The sequence below is a fragment of the Coregonus clupeaformis genome, chromosome 37 (assembly GCF_020615455.1).
Source record: "Coregonus clupeaformis isolate EN_2021a chromosome 37, ASM2061545v1, whole genome shotgun sequence".
Taxonomy (NCBI): Eukaryota; Metazoa; Chordata; class Actinopteri; order Salmoniformes; family Salmonidae; genus Coregonus; species Coregonus clupeaformis.
In genome coordinates this window covers 35,648,483-35,664,434 of record NC_059228.1, presented here as the reverse complement: position 1 = coordinate 35,664,434, position 15,952 = coordinate 35,648,483, and the positions used below count along the sequence as shown (strand labels likewise).

The window sequence follows — 15,952 nt, the reverse complement described above, 5'->3', positions numbered from 1 at the left end:
TGAACGTTGTGAAAATTCTGTGCAACTTCCAGCACGTGTTTACTGTGAACACTGAGGCTGTACCCGCTTTAAGTTACAGTTTTAACAGTGGCCCAGTAGGCTACTTGGGATATTTGATCATAATGTAGGCCTACCAGAGTGGCCTACAATCAAAAACAATGGAGCAAATGCATCCCATAACATTTTAACATGGAAATAGCTGTTCTATCATTCAGTCTACAGTAGCAGCCAATGCATGGTGTTCAATGTTGGCCTACATTCCAAGAGAATTTTGAAAAAAACATGCAGGGCTTGACATTAACCTGTAATCTGGTCTATTAAACAAAACAATAAATGTTTCAAGTGATAATCAGGCAGGTCTGATGCTGAAAAATAATTTAAATGATTGCCTACTTCACACATTTCTGCACATAAAAAAGTAGTGTGTAGTCTCAGTAGTTATCTACACCACTACATGGCAAAAAATGAATTAACTGGTGAAAATACTACCAAGATTTGAATTTAGTTCTGAATTTAGTTCAAATACCACCAAGCTACTGCAAACTGTAGTTAAATTACTAGTTGAACTACATGTAGTTCACTACTCCCCATCGCTGTATTATTATATGAGATGTAAAATATAATCCTGTATTCTCGAAAACTGAGGTATACAGCATCAGTGGATATAATTACACTGAGTGTACAAAACATTAACCATCTCTTTCCATGACAGACTGAACAGGTGAATCCAGGTGAAAGCTATGATCCCTTATTGATGTCACTTGTTAAATCTACTTCAATCAGTGTAGATGAAGGGAAGGAGACAGTTTAAAGAAGGACTTTTAGGCCTTGAGACAATTGAGACATGGATTGTGTATGTGTGCCACTCAGAGGATGAATGGGCAAGACAAAAGATTTAAGGGCAATGTTTTGTACACTCAGTGTGTGTGTGTGTGTGTGTGTGTGTGTAAGATATCCTTTGTGATCTTAAACATCTGATCAAATAATATTTTGGTATTTGTATGTACACTTACCCTTATATGCATTTTATCTTTTGAAGTTACAGCATTAATATATTCTATGTGAACCCAGACTTTGAGGTTATCAACATTACTACCATCAGACAATATCCACCTTCTCCCCATTTACATCTACCAACCAGGCTACAGATACAAGTCCAAACACCCCACCCCATTTACAAAGGGTCTAGAGATGGGCCATCTTGTCTTAAGGTAACAGCAATCCAACAATGTGTATGCAGATCTAACACTTGCAAAGGCTTATGGTGGTGATCTACTGTATACGGTGAATGAAAAGACTGTTCAAAAAGTACCTCACCTCCCCTATACCAATTCCTCTCCAACTTTCCCCCACCTCTTTTTGGATAAGTGGTCTATTCACTTGCTGGTTAACAGGGAGCCATGTACATTTTTTACATTTTAGTCATTTTAGCAGACGCTCTTATCCAGAGCGACTTACAGTTAGTGAGTGCATACCTTTTTTTCTTCTTCATACTGGCCCCCCGTGGGAATCGAACCCACAACCCTGGCGCTGCAAGCTCCATGCTCTACCAACTGAGCTACACGGGTAGGATTAAGACCTGTCAATTGACCAATGGCAAGACTGAGTTCCTAACATAAGCTTCACTGACCACAATGTGAAAGATTGTACATGTGATGATGTATGTCTTTGCACATCAGACATTTTCCATCACCAATGTCATTTCTAGAAAATTGATGTCTGCAGCATCAGTGGATATAATTATGTTCATATGTGCAAGAGCTCGTCAATGATCGTACAAATGTAGTCTAATAATATTTAAAATGTTACATATATTCATGTGTAAAAGTTCTATGTGGTTTAACCATATGTCACATATTACAATACATAGCCCTCCATTTGATCACTGCACCTGTACACAGCCCATCTGTAATTAGCCCACCCAACTACCTCATCCCCATATTGTTATTTATTTTGCTCATTTGAACCCCAGTATCTATATTTGCACATCATCTTCTGCACATCTATCACACCAGTGTTAATACTAAATTGTAATTGTTTTACACTATGGCCTATTTATTGCCTTACCTCCATAACTTACTACATTTGCACACACTGTATATAGATTTTCTATTTTTCTATTGTGTTTTTGACTGTACGTTTTTGTTTATCCCATATGTAACTCTGTGTTGTTGTTGTTTTTATCGCACTGCTTTGCTTTATCTTGGCCAGGTCGCAGTTATAAATGAGAACTTGTCCTCAACTGGCCTACATGGTTAAATAAAGGTGAAATATATATATATATTTTTTTTAAATGGCAAATCTGACCATAACTCTATCCTCCTGAATCCTGCTTACAAGCAACAATTCTAACAGGAAATACCAGTAACGTGCTCATTATGGAAGTTGTCCGAAGAAGTGGATGCTAAGCTACAGGACTGTTTTGCTAGCACAGACTGGAATATGTTCTGGGATTCTTCCGATGGCATTGATGAGTACACCACATCAGTCACTGGCTTCATCAATAAGTGCATCGATGACGTCTTCCCCACAGACAGTACGAACCGTGATGTTTTCCAAATGTTGTTGTGTTACAACCTTGAATTTAAAATGGATTAAATTGAGATTGTGTGTCACTAATCTACACACAATACCTTTTATTACGTCAAAGTGGAATTACGTTTTTAGAAATGTTTACAAAATTACTGAAAAATGAAATGTCCTGAGTCAATAAGTATTCAACCATTTGGTTATGGCAAGCCTAAATAAGTTCAGTAGTAAAAACGTTGTATGGACTCACTCGGAGTGCAATAATAGTGTTTAACATTATTTTTGAATGACTACCTCATCTCTGTACCCCGCACATACAATTATCTGTAAGGTCCCTCAGTCGAGCAGCAGATTTCAAACACAGATTCAACCACAAAGACCAGGGAGGTTTTCCAACGCCTCGCAAAGAAGGGCACCTATTGGTAGATGGGTAAATAAAATAAAACACATTTAATATCCCTTTGAGCATGGTGAAGTTATTAATTACACTTTGGATGGTGTATCAATACACCCAGTCACTACAAAGATACAGGCGTCCTTTCTAACTCAATTGCCGGAGAGAAGGAAACGGCTCAGGGATTTCACCATAAGGCCAATGGTGACTTTAAAAAAGTCCTATTACAGAGTGGCTGTGATAGGAGAAAACTGAGGATGGATCAACAACATTGTAGTTAATCCACAATACTAACCTAATTGACAGAGTGAAAACAAGGAAGCCTGTACAGAATATATATATATATATATATATATATATATATATATATATATATATATATATATATATATACACACACCAAAACATGCATCCTGCTTGCAACAAGGCACTAAAGTAATAGTGCAAAAAATATGGCAGAGCAATTTTTGTCCTGAATACAAATTGTTATGTTTGGAGAAAATCCAATACAACACATTACTGACTACAACTCTCCATATTTTCAAGCATAGTGGTGGCTGCATCATGTAATGCTTGTAATCGTTAACGACTGGAGAGTCCTTCAGGATGAAACAGAAATGGAACGGAGCTATGCATAGGCAAAATCCTTTTCCAACAGACATTGGGAGATTAATTCACCATTCAGCAGGACAATAACCTAAAACACAAGGCCAAATATACACTGGAGTTGCTTACCAATACGACTTTGAACGTTCCTGAGTGGCCTAGTTACAGTTTTGACCTAAATCGTCTTGAAAATCTATGGCTAGACCTGAAAAAGGTTGTCTATCAAATCAAATTGTATTTGTCACATGCGCCGAATCCAACAGATGTAGATCTTACCGTGAAATGCTTACTTACAAGCCCTTAACCAACAATGAAGTTCTAGAAATAGAGTTAAGAAAATATTTACTAAATAAAATAAAGTAGAAAAATTGAATAAAATCAAAAAGTAACACAAGAAAATTACATAACAATAATGAGGCTATATACAGGAGGTACCGGTACCGAGTCAATGTGCGGGGGTACAGGTTAGTTGAGGTAATTTGTAAAGTGACTATGCATAGATAATAAACAGCGGGGGGGGTCAATGTAAATAGTCCGTGTGGCCATTTGATGAATTGTTCAGCAGTCTTATAGAAGCTGTTAAGGAGCCTTTTGGTCCTAGACTTGGCGCTCCGGTACCGCATGCCGTGCAGTAGCAGAGAGAACAGTCTATGACTTGGGTAACCGGAGTCTGACAATTTTTTGGGCCTTCCTCTGACACCGCCTATATAGGTCCTGGATATCAGGAAGCTTGGCCCCAGTGATGTACTGGGCCGTACGCACTACCCTACTACCAGACGTTGATGCAACAGGTCAGGATGGTGCAGCTGTAGAACTCTTTGAGGATTAGGGGACCCATACCAAATCTTTTCAGTCTCCTGAGGGGGAAAAGGTGTTGTTGTGCCCTCTTCACAACTGTCTGGGTGTGTTTGGACCATGATAGTTTGTTGGTGATGTGGACACCAAGGAACTTGAAACTCTCGACCCGCTCCACTTCAGCCCCGACTATGTTAATGGGGGCCTGTTCGGCCCTCCGTTTCATATAGTCCACGATCAGCTCCTTTGTCTTGCTCATATTGAGGTAGAGGTTGTTGTCCTTGCACACCACTGCCAGGTCTCTTACCTCCTCCCTATAAGCTGGCTCATCATTGTTGGTGATCAGGCCTACCACTGTGGTGTCGTCAGCAAACTTAATGATGGTGTTGGAGTCGTGCTAGGCCACGCAGTCGTGGGTGAACAGGAGGAGACTAAGCACACACCCCAGAGGGTCCCCAGTGTTGAGGATCAGCGTGGCAGGTGTGTTGTTGCCTACCCTTACCACCTGGGGGTGACCTGTCAGGATGATGATGGTGTTGATGTGAGCCATGACCAGCCTTTCAAAGCACTTCATGGCTACAGATGTGAGGGCTATCCTGCAGTGCCAGACGTGTCCCCCTGCTTAAGCCAGTACATGTCCAGGCCCGTCTGAAGTTTGTTAGAGTGCATTTGGATGATCCAGAAGAGGATTGGGAGAATGTCATATGGTCAGATGAAACCAAAATATAACTTTTTGGTAAAAACTCAACACGTCGTGTTTGGAGGACAAAGAATGCTGAGTTGCATCCAAAGAACACCATACCTACTGTGAAGCATGGGGGTGGAAACATCATGCTTTGGGGCTGTTTTTCTGCAAAGGGACCAGGACGACTGATCCGTGTAACGGAAAGAATGAATGGGGCCATGTATCGTGAAATTGAGTGAAAACCTCCTTCCATCAGCAAGGGCATTGAAGATGAAACGTGGCTGGGTCTTTCAGCATGACAATGATCCCAAACACACCGCCCGGGCAACGAAGGAGTGGCTTCGTAAGAAGCATTTCAAGGTCCTGGAGTGGCCTAGCCAGTCTCCAGATCTCAATCCCATAGAAAATCTTTGGAGGGAGTTGAAAGTCTGTGTTGCCCAGCGACAGCCCCAAAACATCACTGCTCTAGAGGAGATCTGCATGGAGGAATGGGCCAAAATACCAGCAACAGTGTGTGAAAACCTTGTGAAGACTTACAGAAAACGTTTGACCTGTGTCATTGCCAACAAAGGGTATATAACAAAGTATTGAGAAACTTTTGTTATTGACCAAATACTTATTTTCCACCATAATTTGCTAATAAATTCATAAAAAATCCTACAATGTGATTTTCTGGAAAAGAAAATCTCATTTTGTCTGTCATAGTTGACGTGTACCTATGATGAAAATTACAGGCCTCTCTCATCTTTTTAAGTGGGAGAACTTGCACAATTGGTTTCCCCACTGTAGGTATTGCAGACTCGGTCAGAGAGAGGTTGAAAATGTCAGTGAAGACACTTGCCAGTTGGTCCACGTATGCTTTGAGTACACGTCCTGGTAATCCGTCTGGCCCGCGGCTTTGTGAATGTTGACCTGTTTAAAGGTCTTGCTCACATCGGCTACGGAGAGCGTGATCACACAGTCGTCCGGAACAGCTGGTGCTTTCATGCATGCTTCAGTGTTGCTTGCCTTGAAGCGAGCATAAAAGGCATTTAGCTCGTCTGGTAAGCTCGTGTAACTGGGCAGCTCGCGCCTGGGTTTCTCTTTGTAGTCCGTAATATTTTTCAAGCCTGCCACATCCGACGATCGTCAGAGCCGGTGTAGTAGGATTCAATCTTAGTCCTGTATTGACGCTTTGCCTGTTTTATGTTTCATCTGAGGGCATAGCGGGATTTCCTATAAGCGTCCGGATTAGTGTACCGCTCCTTGAAGCGGCAGCTTTAGCTTCTAGCTCTGTGCGGATGTTGCCTGTAATCCACGGCTTCTGGTTGGGAAAAGTGCGTACGGTTACTGTGGGGACAACGTCGTCGATGCACTTATTAATGAAGCCGGTGACTGAGGTTGTATACTCCTCAATGTCATTGGATGAATCCCAGAACATATTCCAGTCTATGCTAGCAAAACAGTCCTGAGCGTAGCATCCGCGTCATCTGACCACTTTCGTAATGAGCGAGTCACTGGTACTTCCTTCTTTAGTTTTTGCTTGTAAGCAGGAATCAGGAGGATATAATTATGGTCAGATTTGCCAAATGGAGGGCGAGGGAGAGCTTTGTATGTGTCTCTGTGTGTGGAGTGAAGGTGGTCTATATTTTCTTTCCTGTGGTTGCACATGTGACATGCTGGTAGAAACTGATTTAAGTTTGCCTGCATTAAAGTCCCCGGCCACTAGGAGCGCCGCTTCTGGATGAGCATTTTCTTGTTTGCTTATGGCCTTATACAGCTCGTTGAGTGCAGTTTTAGTGCCAGCATCGGTTTGTGGTGGTAAATAGACGGCTACGAATAATATAGATGAGAACTCTCTTGGTAGATAGTGTGGTCTACAGCTAATTATGAGGTACCCTACCTCAGGCGAGCGATACCTCGAGACTTCTTTAATATTAGACATCACGCACCAGCAGTTATTGACAAATAGACACAAGCCCCCGCCCCTCGTCTTCCCAGACGTAGCTGCTCTGTCCTGCCGATACACGGAGAAGCAATGAACAACAACCAATATGACAGAGCTTGAAGAATTTTGAAAATAATATTGGGCAAATGTTACACAATTCAGGTGTGGAAAGCTCTTAGAGACTTACCCAGAAAGACTCACAGCTGTAATCGCTGCCAAAGGTGATTCTTACATGTATTGACTCAGGGGGTTGAATACTTATCTAATCAAGATATATTAGTGTTTATTTGTCTTTTTTTTTTCAAATGTTAGAATTTTTCTTCCAGTTTGACAGAGTATTTTGTGTAGATCACTGACAAAAAAATACAGTCCAGGGTTGGTGGTAATGAATCAGATCAGTGATGCCTAGAAAGCCGGTGACGTAGACCTCCGGAGCTGGTGAACGGAATGAGCAGCAGTACCGGGGGATCCGTGACACACAGGTAAAATCCTAGAGGAAAACCTGGTTCAGTCTGCTTTCCAACAGACACTGGGAGACAAATTCACCTTTCAGCAGGACAATAACCTAAAACACAAGGCCAAATCTACACTGGAGTTGTGTACCAAGACGACATAGAATGTTCCTGAGTGGTCTAGTTACAGTTTTGACCTAAATCGTCATGAAAATCTATGGCAAGACTTGAAAATGGATGTCTAGCAATGATCAACAACCAACTTGACAGAGCTTGAAGAACTGTAAAAATAATAATGTGCAAATATTGTACAATCCCGGTGTGCAAAGCTCTTAAGAGACTTGCCCAGGAAAACGCACAGCTACAATCGCTGCCAAAGGTTATTCTAACATGTATTGACTAAGGTGTGTAAATACTTTTGTAAATGAGATATTTCTGTATTTCATTTTCAATACATTTGCAAAAAATATATATAAACATGTTTTCACTTGACATTATGGGGTATTTTGTGTAGATGGGTGAAATGTAAAACATTTTTTAAAATCCATTTTGAATTCAGGCTTTAACACAACTAAATGTGGAATAAGTCAAGGGGTATGAATATTTTCTGAAGGCACTGTAACTTAACCTTAACATAATTCTCAATGTAGACCAGACTATTCTTGGCTCTCACCAGTCAGCATGATGGGGGCATTGACTTATCTGCAACCAAAGAGGACCCACCACTCGCATTAGTCCAAACATCACTTACGCAAGATTTGGTTTTGGGTTGCCAAAGTTACTGTCTTAACTGTCCTGCTTCCTCCAACTCGCAACCCAACATCTCCAACACCAAAATGTGTGCCTTTCAATTATCCCCAGTGAACTGTACAAAACTGTCAACTGTACAAAAGCAGGTTGTTACCCACAATGTGTATAACTGCACTTAACAGATAGGAGAGTCCAGCTTGCAAAAGTGTCTGCAGGGACAGAGTAGGGTCAAAACAGCAGCTCTAAACCAACACGAATGACATCATTCTGATAATCTGCAAGGCAAATTCCACTACTACCTTTTTTTCACCACTGTGTGTGTGTGTGTCCACTGTGTGTGTGTGAGTAAGAGATAGAGTGAAAGAGAGAGGGAGCTTGCTCTGGAGAAAGACCTGTGAGCAGTACACTACTACCCAGAGCTGAAAGGGCGGCTACTCCCCAACTTAAACCAGCCAGCCCAGACACCAGCTCAATTAACGGCCAGCCGCAGACTCTCTTAAAAATACCTCTGCAGGGTTTGGTAATGCCAGCCAAGCCCGTACAATAATGCACACAACTATATCCTAGATCCAAAGCCTGGGGGAGGGGATGTCATGGTCAGTGTTTCCTCTAGGTTTGTCCTTTGGGCAGGGTGCACAAGCCTATGAAGAGACAACCAGGTCTGCCGACAGACATGCCTATATAAAGATGTATAAATGACGTCATTGTTTTAACCAGAGGGGCAACATAGAGAGAGTGAGAAACAGGGAGGGAGGGGGAAGAGAGGGAAATGAGAGAGAGAAAGAGAGAGTTAGAAAATATACTCATAGTTTTAGGGTTGGAGGGAGCACAGATCATCCACAGTACCCCAATTGACCTACTGTTTCCACAGAAAGAAGAATTCTTGAATTGCTATTTAATTCTGTACTGGTTATTTGGAACATGGAGCACCAAAATGGTCCCTCAAGGTTTTGCAAAAAGCAATCAATGAGAACACATTGTCTCTTTTCATACATCTGTTTGTCATTGAAACAGCACCACCAGAAAACATGGCCTCTAATTAATCTTCATCAAGCGGCAAGCCTGTGTGTGTGAGTGTGAGTGTGTGTGTGTCTGTGCCTGCATGCACATGTGTGTGTGTGTGTGTGTTAATGTGTACACACGCGGTAGTATGTTCCACCTCCAGCTGGCTATATCCTAAGAGAAGGCTGTGACTGTTGAGATATTGAGCTGAAAAATGCACCATGACCGAGGGGTAGTATGTAAACACACAGCGCTAGAACGCAAACAGCCCTGTGCACCAGTCTAAATACCACACAGATGAGCAAGAGGGGGGGGGGGAAGGATCATCCTGGGTGACGGAGGCCAGGCGAGGACACACCAAGACGGACAAACATAAGGACGGACGAATGGGTGGACAGGCTAACTAATGGGTGGACAGACAGACACTGACAGTCAGACAGAGAGATAGACAAATACTGAGAGAGACGGCCGGACAGACGGATGAACGGACAGACAGACCAGGGCAGGGTCCAGCTCCTCATTCAGCAGAGCATCGTTCCTGATCAGAGCGACCCGCTGGGCAAAGCGACATGTGGAGATGGATTCCTGATGGAAGGAGAAAGGGGAGGAAGACAAGGGGGGAAAGAGAGAGACGGTGAGATACTTGAATATGGATGGTTTTCATTTCCCCATTCCCAATTACAGTTATTTAATGAACTAAACAACATCTTTCCCTAACCCAGACTCGATCTTAACCCCATCCAACTAAACAGAAAAACTGTCCTTCGGAAAGCATTTAAGGTCATAAATACTATGCTCTGTAAATGGAGGCATTGTCATTATTTTTATTTTTTTAGGGGGTAGATCAGCTTTATTATTGAAGATAGATTGTAGCTTCCATCAATGTAATCGTCTGCATCATTTCCAATCCCCCATCTTAAAAATATAAAAAAATATATACACACAGTGCATTCGGAAAGTATTCAGACCCCTTGACTTTTTCAACATTTTGTTATGTTACAGCCTTATTCTAAAATGGATGAAATATATATATATATTTTTTTAAGCAATCTACACACAATACCCCATAATGACGAAGCGAAAACAGGTTTTTAGAAATGTCTGCTAATTTATTAAAAAATAAAAAACAGAAAAACCTTATTTACATAAGTATTCAGACCCTTTGCTATGAGACTCAAAATTGAGCTCAGGTGCATCCTGTTCCATTGATCATACTTGAGATGTTTCTACAACTTGATTGGAGTCCACCTGGGGTAAATTCAATTGATTGGACATGATTTGGAAAGGCACACACCTGTCTATATAAGGTCCCACAGTCGAAAGTGCACGTCAGAGCAAAAATCAAGCCATGAGGTAGAAGGAATTGTCCGTAGAGCTCTGAGACAGCATTGTGTGTAGGCACAGATCTGGGGAATGGTACAAAAAAATTTCTGCAGCATTGAAGGTCCCTAACAACACAGTGGCCTCCATCATTCTTAAATGGAAGAAGTTTGGAACCACCAAGACTCTTCCTAGAGCTGGCCGCCCGGCCAAACTGAGCAATCGGGGGAGAAGGGCCTTGGTCAGGGAGGTGACCAAGAACCTAATGGTCACTCTGACAGAGCTCTAGAGTTCCTCTGTAGAGATGGGAGAACCTTCCAGAAGGACAACCATCTCTGCAGCACTCCACCAATCAGGGCTTTATGGTACAGTGGCCAGACGGAAGCCACTCCTCAGTAAAAGGCACATGACAACCCGCTTGGAGTTTGCCAAAAGGCACCTAAAGGACTCTCAGACCATGAGAAACAAGATTCTCTGGTCTGATGAAACCAAGATTGAACTCTTTGGTCTGAATGCCAAGCGTTACGTCTGGAGTAAACCTGGCACCATCCCTACGGTGAAGCATGGTGGTGGCAGCATCATGCTGTGGGGATGTTTTTCAGCGGCAGGGACTGGGAGACTAGTCAGGATCAAGGGAAAGATGAACGAAGCAAAGTACAGAGAGATCCTTGATGAAAACCTGCTCCAGAATGCTCAGGACCTCAGACTGGGGCGAAGGTTCACCTTCTAACAGTACAACGACCCCAAGCACACAGCCAAGACAACGCAGGAGTGGCTTCCGGACAAGTCTCTGAATACCCAAGAAGTATCGATGCTGTAATCGCTGCCAAAAGGTGCTTCAACAAAGCACTGAGTAAAGGGTCTGAATACTTATGTAAATGTGATATTTCTGTTTTTTATTTGTAATAAATTAGCAACATTTAATCAATTTTAGAATAAAGCTGTAACGTAACAAAAAGTGAAAGAAGTCAAGGGGTCTGAATACTTTCTGAAGGCAAGTACATTCATACATATAAAATACATATACACACATATATATTTACATAGACATATTTTTAAAATATATGTTCCTTTATTATTTTCCACTAACCCTACCACCCCTTCCCTATTTGGAGTAAACTAATGAACAACAACACTTAGGCTTCTACTTCCAGCTTAAACATACTATATACATTTAACAGACAATCTATTTTACAAAAGTTATCTTTTGTTCATTTTTACTCCTATCCTTCTGCTACCCTCAACCCCTCCCATCTATATCTGAAGACTATCCAGTTTGATTTCTATTTGCCATTTATTTTTAACTGTGCTGTTTCACAAAAGTTCTGAACTTATATACATTTTACAGACACAGTATATTTTACATTAGTTATAAGTCCCACCCTTCAGCTCCATTCAACACCTCCCATCTATCTCTTAACACCATCCATATTGGATTTCTATTTGCCATATCTTTTTCAACTGTGCTGTGATATTTCATAAAAGTTCTGAACCTTTCTATTCTCATAGCTTCTACAGATTGTAAATTAAAGATAAACATTTTTGCTAAAAGTATTATAATATTATTGATCGATTGACTATGACTTTTCAAATCACCCAGTAGTGCTATCTGCAGAGTTAGCTCCAGGTAAATGTTGCAAGGCATTGTCATTTTGTCGTCCCTCATTTACCCAATTGTTTCCATGTTTTATTCCACAACCTAACTTGAAATCCAAAAGTTTGACTTCTATAAATCATGCATTAAAGGTGCAGCCGCTTTTCAGAATAAAGAATTGGGTCTTTAATGTCAATGGGAGATTTGCACCAAATGTTCCCTGGTTACAAACTATAGGATTTGGTCCATGGTGACAGCAAAGGGAGTGAATGGGGAACTCTTACATCAACATTTCTCTTGTCCACAGACACAGTGGCGATCATGGTAGTCATGCAGTTCCCTCCCAGGCTGTCCCGCAGCACCGACGTCATCATGGAATTTCGGTAGGGAATGTGCGAGCGGTTCTTCTCCGAGAGAGCAATGATAACCTGACTCAGAGAGAGAGGGAAGAGAGGGGAAGACGAAGAGGAATTTGAGTACTAGATCAGATTCATTTGTTTACAGGTGCCGCACTCTTATGCTATTTTATTAAGTAAGAGGCAACAAGAGCAAAAACAAACGTTTCGGCTGATGGACAGAAATACTCCAACTATCAATTGTTCAGAGATTTAAGGTGCATTCAGCAGGATGACATCAAACATAGTAGGAGGATGACATCAAACATAGTAGGAGGATGACATCAAACATAGGATGGCAAGGAGCTTTTTTACGACACCTGGAGTCGACTTCTACGTCTGTGAGGAAGTATGCGTAAAACCCACAACAACCCTCCTCCTCCTCCTCCTCTCTGCCCTCCCCCTCGTACGACCTTGTTCCCCTCCCTGTTTAAACCCCATGTGACCTCTGAACTCTGACCTGCTCCAGGTAGTGCAGCGACAGGTTGATGTACTTGGCCTCTGTGAGCAGCTGCCCACACACGCCCGTCTTGCCCACCCGCTCTGAGCCCGCCAGGTCCACCAGGTGCAGCTTGGAGCGCCGCATGGTGACCGAGCCGGGCTCGCGGCCACACACGTGCATGGTGAAGATGCAGTGGGAACGCGTGGATGCCTGGTTCATAGGGGTCTGGGGAGGGAAGAAGTAGAGGAAAGGGGCAGAGAGGGGGGAGTGGAGAGGTTAGGCATGATGTTGTACACCCAATGTAAGCATTTATTCCTCTTCAAAATAGAAGGTATGCAAACTGACACAGAGAAAGAAGAGAGGAGAGGAGATAGAAAGAGGGAATGGAGAAAGAGAAAGAGAGAGGCAGGCATAGGGACGGAACCCACACTTTGCATCTAGGCCTAATCACCAATCATTTCTGCAATGCGATCTCCTGTAGGTACTGTCAAAATACACCCCCACAACATGCCTGAAATGACTGCCCAGACATTGACACTGGTACTTTCTAAATGCATCTTTCCTCGATTCTTTGCATCCTCTCTTCTAGCCTCCTTTACAAAAGGCATTGGATGAGAAGGTCTGCGGAGGGCCCTTGGACCTTCTCCAATACGGTTGAACAGGAGGCAAAGAGATAGGAGGCGAGGAATCATTAAAATACTAATTGAGAAAGAGCCATCTTACCAGTCGTTCCATGTCATTTCAGCAAGCCATGACACCCACAATCTCAGATTGTTATAAAATAGTTTATGTAGTTCGAAACAGGTTATATTGGCATTCCTGAAAAATTATTTTGTTTTAATGTAATTTTATCTTGGAGAAATTAAGCTAATTGATTGCCAAATAAATTGGCAATTTTTATTTATAGAATCCGTTTAATATTCAATAAATAGTGTAAAGTACCAACAATTGGATCAAACTTCTTCCTACCAAAGAGTACGACATGAGGAGTTTTTGTTGTTGTTGTTAAAAGCCACCCATGGTCATCCTCACAATTCAAACCAGTCCTCCATGAAAGCAAATCAGTTTGCCATTAGAAAGACCACTTCCGCTTATACCAGACCAAAAGATAGGGGACGGTGTATTTCCCTATCTATACTAAGGGGCCAGGGTTCTGGTCTAGAAGCATGGTTTCGACTGCTCCTACAGTTTGCGTCGGTACTGCAGTTTAACTGACGCTTAGCCCAGAAAGACAATTTCCATACACGGCCTCATAGAGAACTCAGACTAGAAAATTCATAATAAGACACTTTATTCATCACCTTTGTGCACAAAACATCCATTTAATTATTCAAATAATTGTCGCAGAGGCCAATTTTTTTCACTCATCACTCACAGTTTAAGATATTAACATTTTATATTCATCCAATGTCTGCCATGTTCATGGATGACGTGATGACGTTGTAGCAGCTCCCAAGTGCTAATGCGCATGTGATGTTGGTCCGAATAAACCGGATGGAACCCGTATATAGACGGTCCATGAATCGGCATATGCGAACGTGAGTAGATTACCTTGAAAACAACGGGCGGACATCTTGAACGCAGTCTCCAGTTCTTATTATACCTCCGTGATCAACACTGTATACAAAACATTAAGGACACCTGCTCTTTCCATGACATAGACTGACCAGGTGAAAGCTATGATCCCTTATTGATTTCACATGTTAAATCCATTTCAAATCAGTGTAGATGAAGGGGAGGAGACAGCTTAAAGAAGGATTTTTAGGCCTTGAGACAATTGAGACATTATGTATGTGTGCCATTCTGAGGGTGAATGGGCAAGACAAATCATTGAAGTGCCTTTGAACAGGGTATGGTAGTAGGTGCCAGGCGCACAGGTTTGTGTCAAGAACTGCAACGCTGCTGGGTTTTTCACGCTCAACAGTTTACCGTGTGTATGAAGAATAGTCCACCACCCAAAGGACATCCAGCCAACTTGACACAACTGTGGGAAGCATTGGAGTCAACATGGGCCAGCATCCCTGTTGCACACTTTCGACACCTTGTAGAGTCCATGCCCAGACGAATTGAGGCTGTTCTGAGGGCAAAAGGGGGTGCAACTCAATTGTAGGAAGGTGTTCCTAATGTTTTGTTTGTATACTCAGTGTATACGCCAGCTAGTACATCGACGAGGGCTTGCTCTCCCCCTCTCCCTCCCTCAGTGGGAAGGACAACATCAAAGCCCTGACCTGTGTGACTGATGAGCGGTAAACATGTGGTTGGGGATGGACAAAAAAGCTGAGGTTGATTTCTGAGGGTTAAAAATAGCGGTGGGCCCAGAGAGAGAGTCGGGGAACAGGACAAGACAGACAGACACAGTTGGCCTAGTGCAAGTGGTGGAACCATCCTCTTTGGAGTCCACACCCCCTTCTCTGAAATCCTCTCGGCCAAGTCTATGGGCCGAATTAAGCCCTCCCCTTTCCGAAAGTCAAAAGGTGTACATGTAGGTGCACCACCACAAAATTGTGAATAGTCCAAATAACCATTGATGCAAAAACCAGCGCACCGGTTAAATTATTCCTCATGTCACCAGGCGTGGTCCAGCGGTCTAAGCCGCTGCCTCTCGTACTACTGTATGTACCACTGCAAACATTGGTTTGACGCCGACTGAGTGCAGTATCACACTCTCTCTCTACTATAGAAAATATGAAAAGGAGAGGGACTTTCCTCTAGCTGACATATTCTCTAGGTCGAAGGTCATTTTCGCTCTCATCATCTTCAGTCTCTCTTCCACTCCCTCAATCCCTCTCTTCCTTCTCTCTCTCGCCAATCTCCCTCTTCCAATGTCACATTAGTTACTAACTCATCACTCCCTCCCCACTATCCCCCCCTCTCCATACCTCCTATTTTACCCCATATATCGCCTCTCGTGGAAAACAGCAACACGAAGGGATGACTCAAACCCACCAGACCAATGTCTGTTTATCCACTAGCGAGCTGACCCTGCACCACCTGCGTGCCTCTGACCGCACATTGACTAAACACTGACCACACATGGAGCGCATGGGTCGATGAGTCGGCA

At 42.6% G+C, this 15,952-nt stretch overlaps 1 protein-coding gene across 3 annotated transcripts in view; it reads right to left on the bottom strand.

Moving 5' to 3' along the window:
* The window catches only part of kif6 (kinesin family member 6), a 229,223-nt gene that overhangs the window by 145,413 nt on the left and 67,858 nt on the right, over positions 1-15,952 (bottom strand). For all 3 annotated transcript variants that reach the window (XM_041848347.2, XM_041848348.2, XM_041848349.2), the window contains 3 exons: positions 12,910-13,116; positions 12,339-12,482; positions 9,639-9,725 (listed from right to left, as the gene is read on the bottom strand). In XM_041848347.2, the coding sequence (XP_041704281.1) occupies positions 9,639-9,725; positions 12,339-12,482; positions 12,910-13,116 (438 nt within the window). The remainder of the gene's footprint in view (positions 1-9,638; positions 9,726-12,338; positions 12,483-12,909; positions 13,117-15,952) is intronic.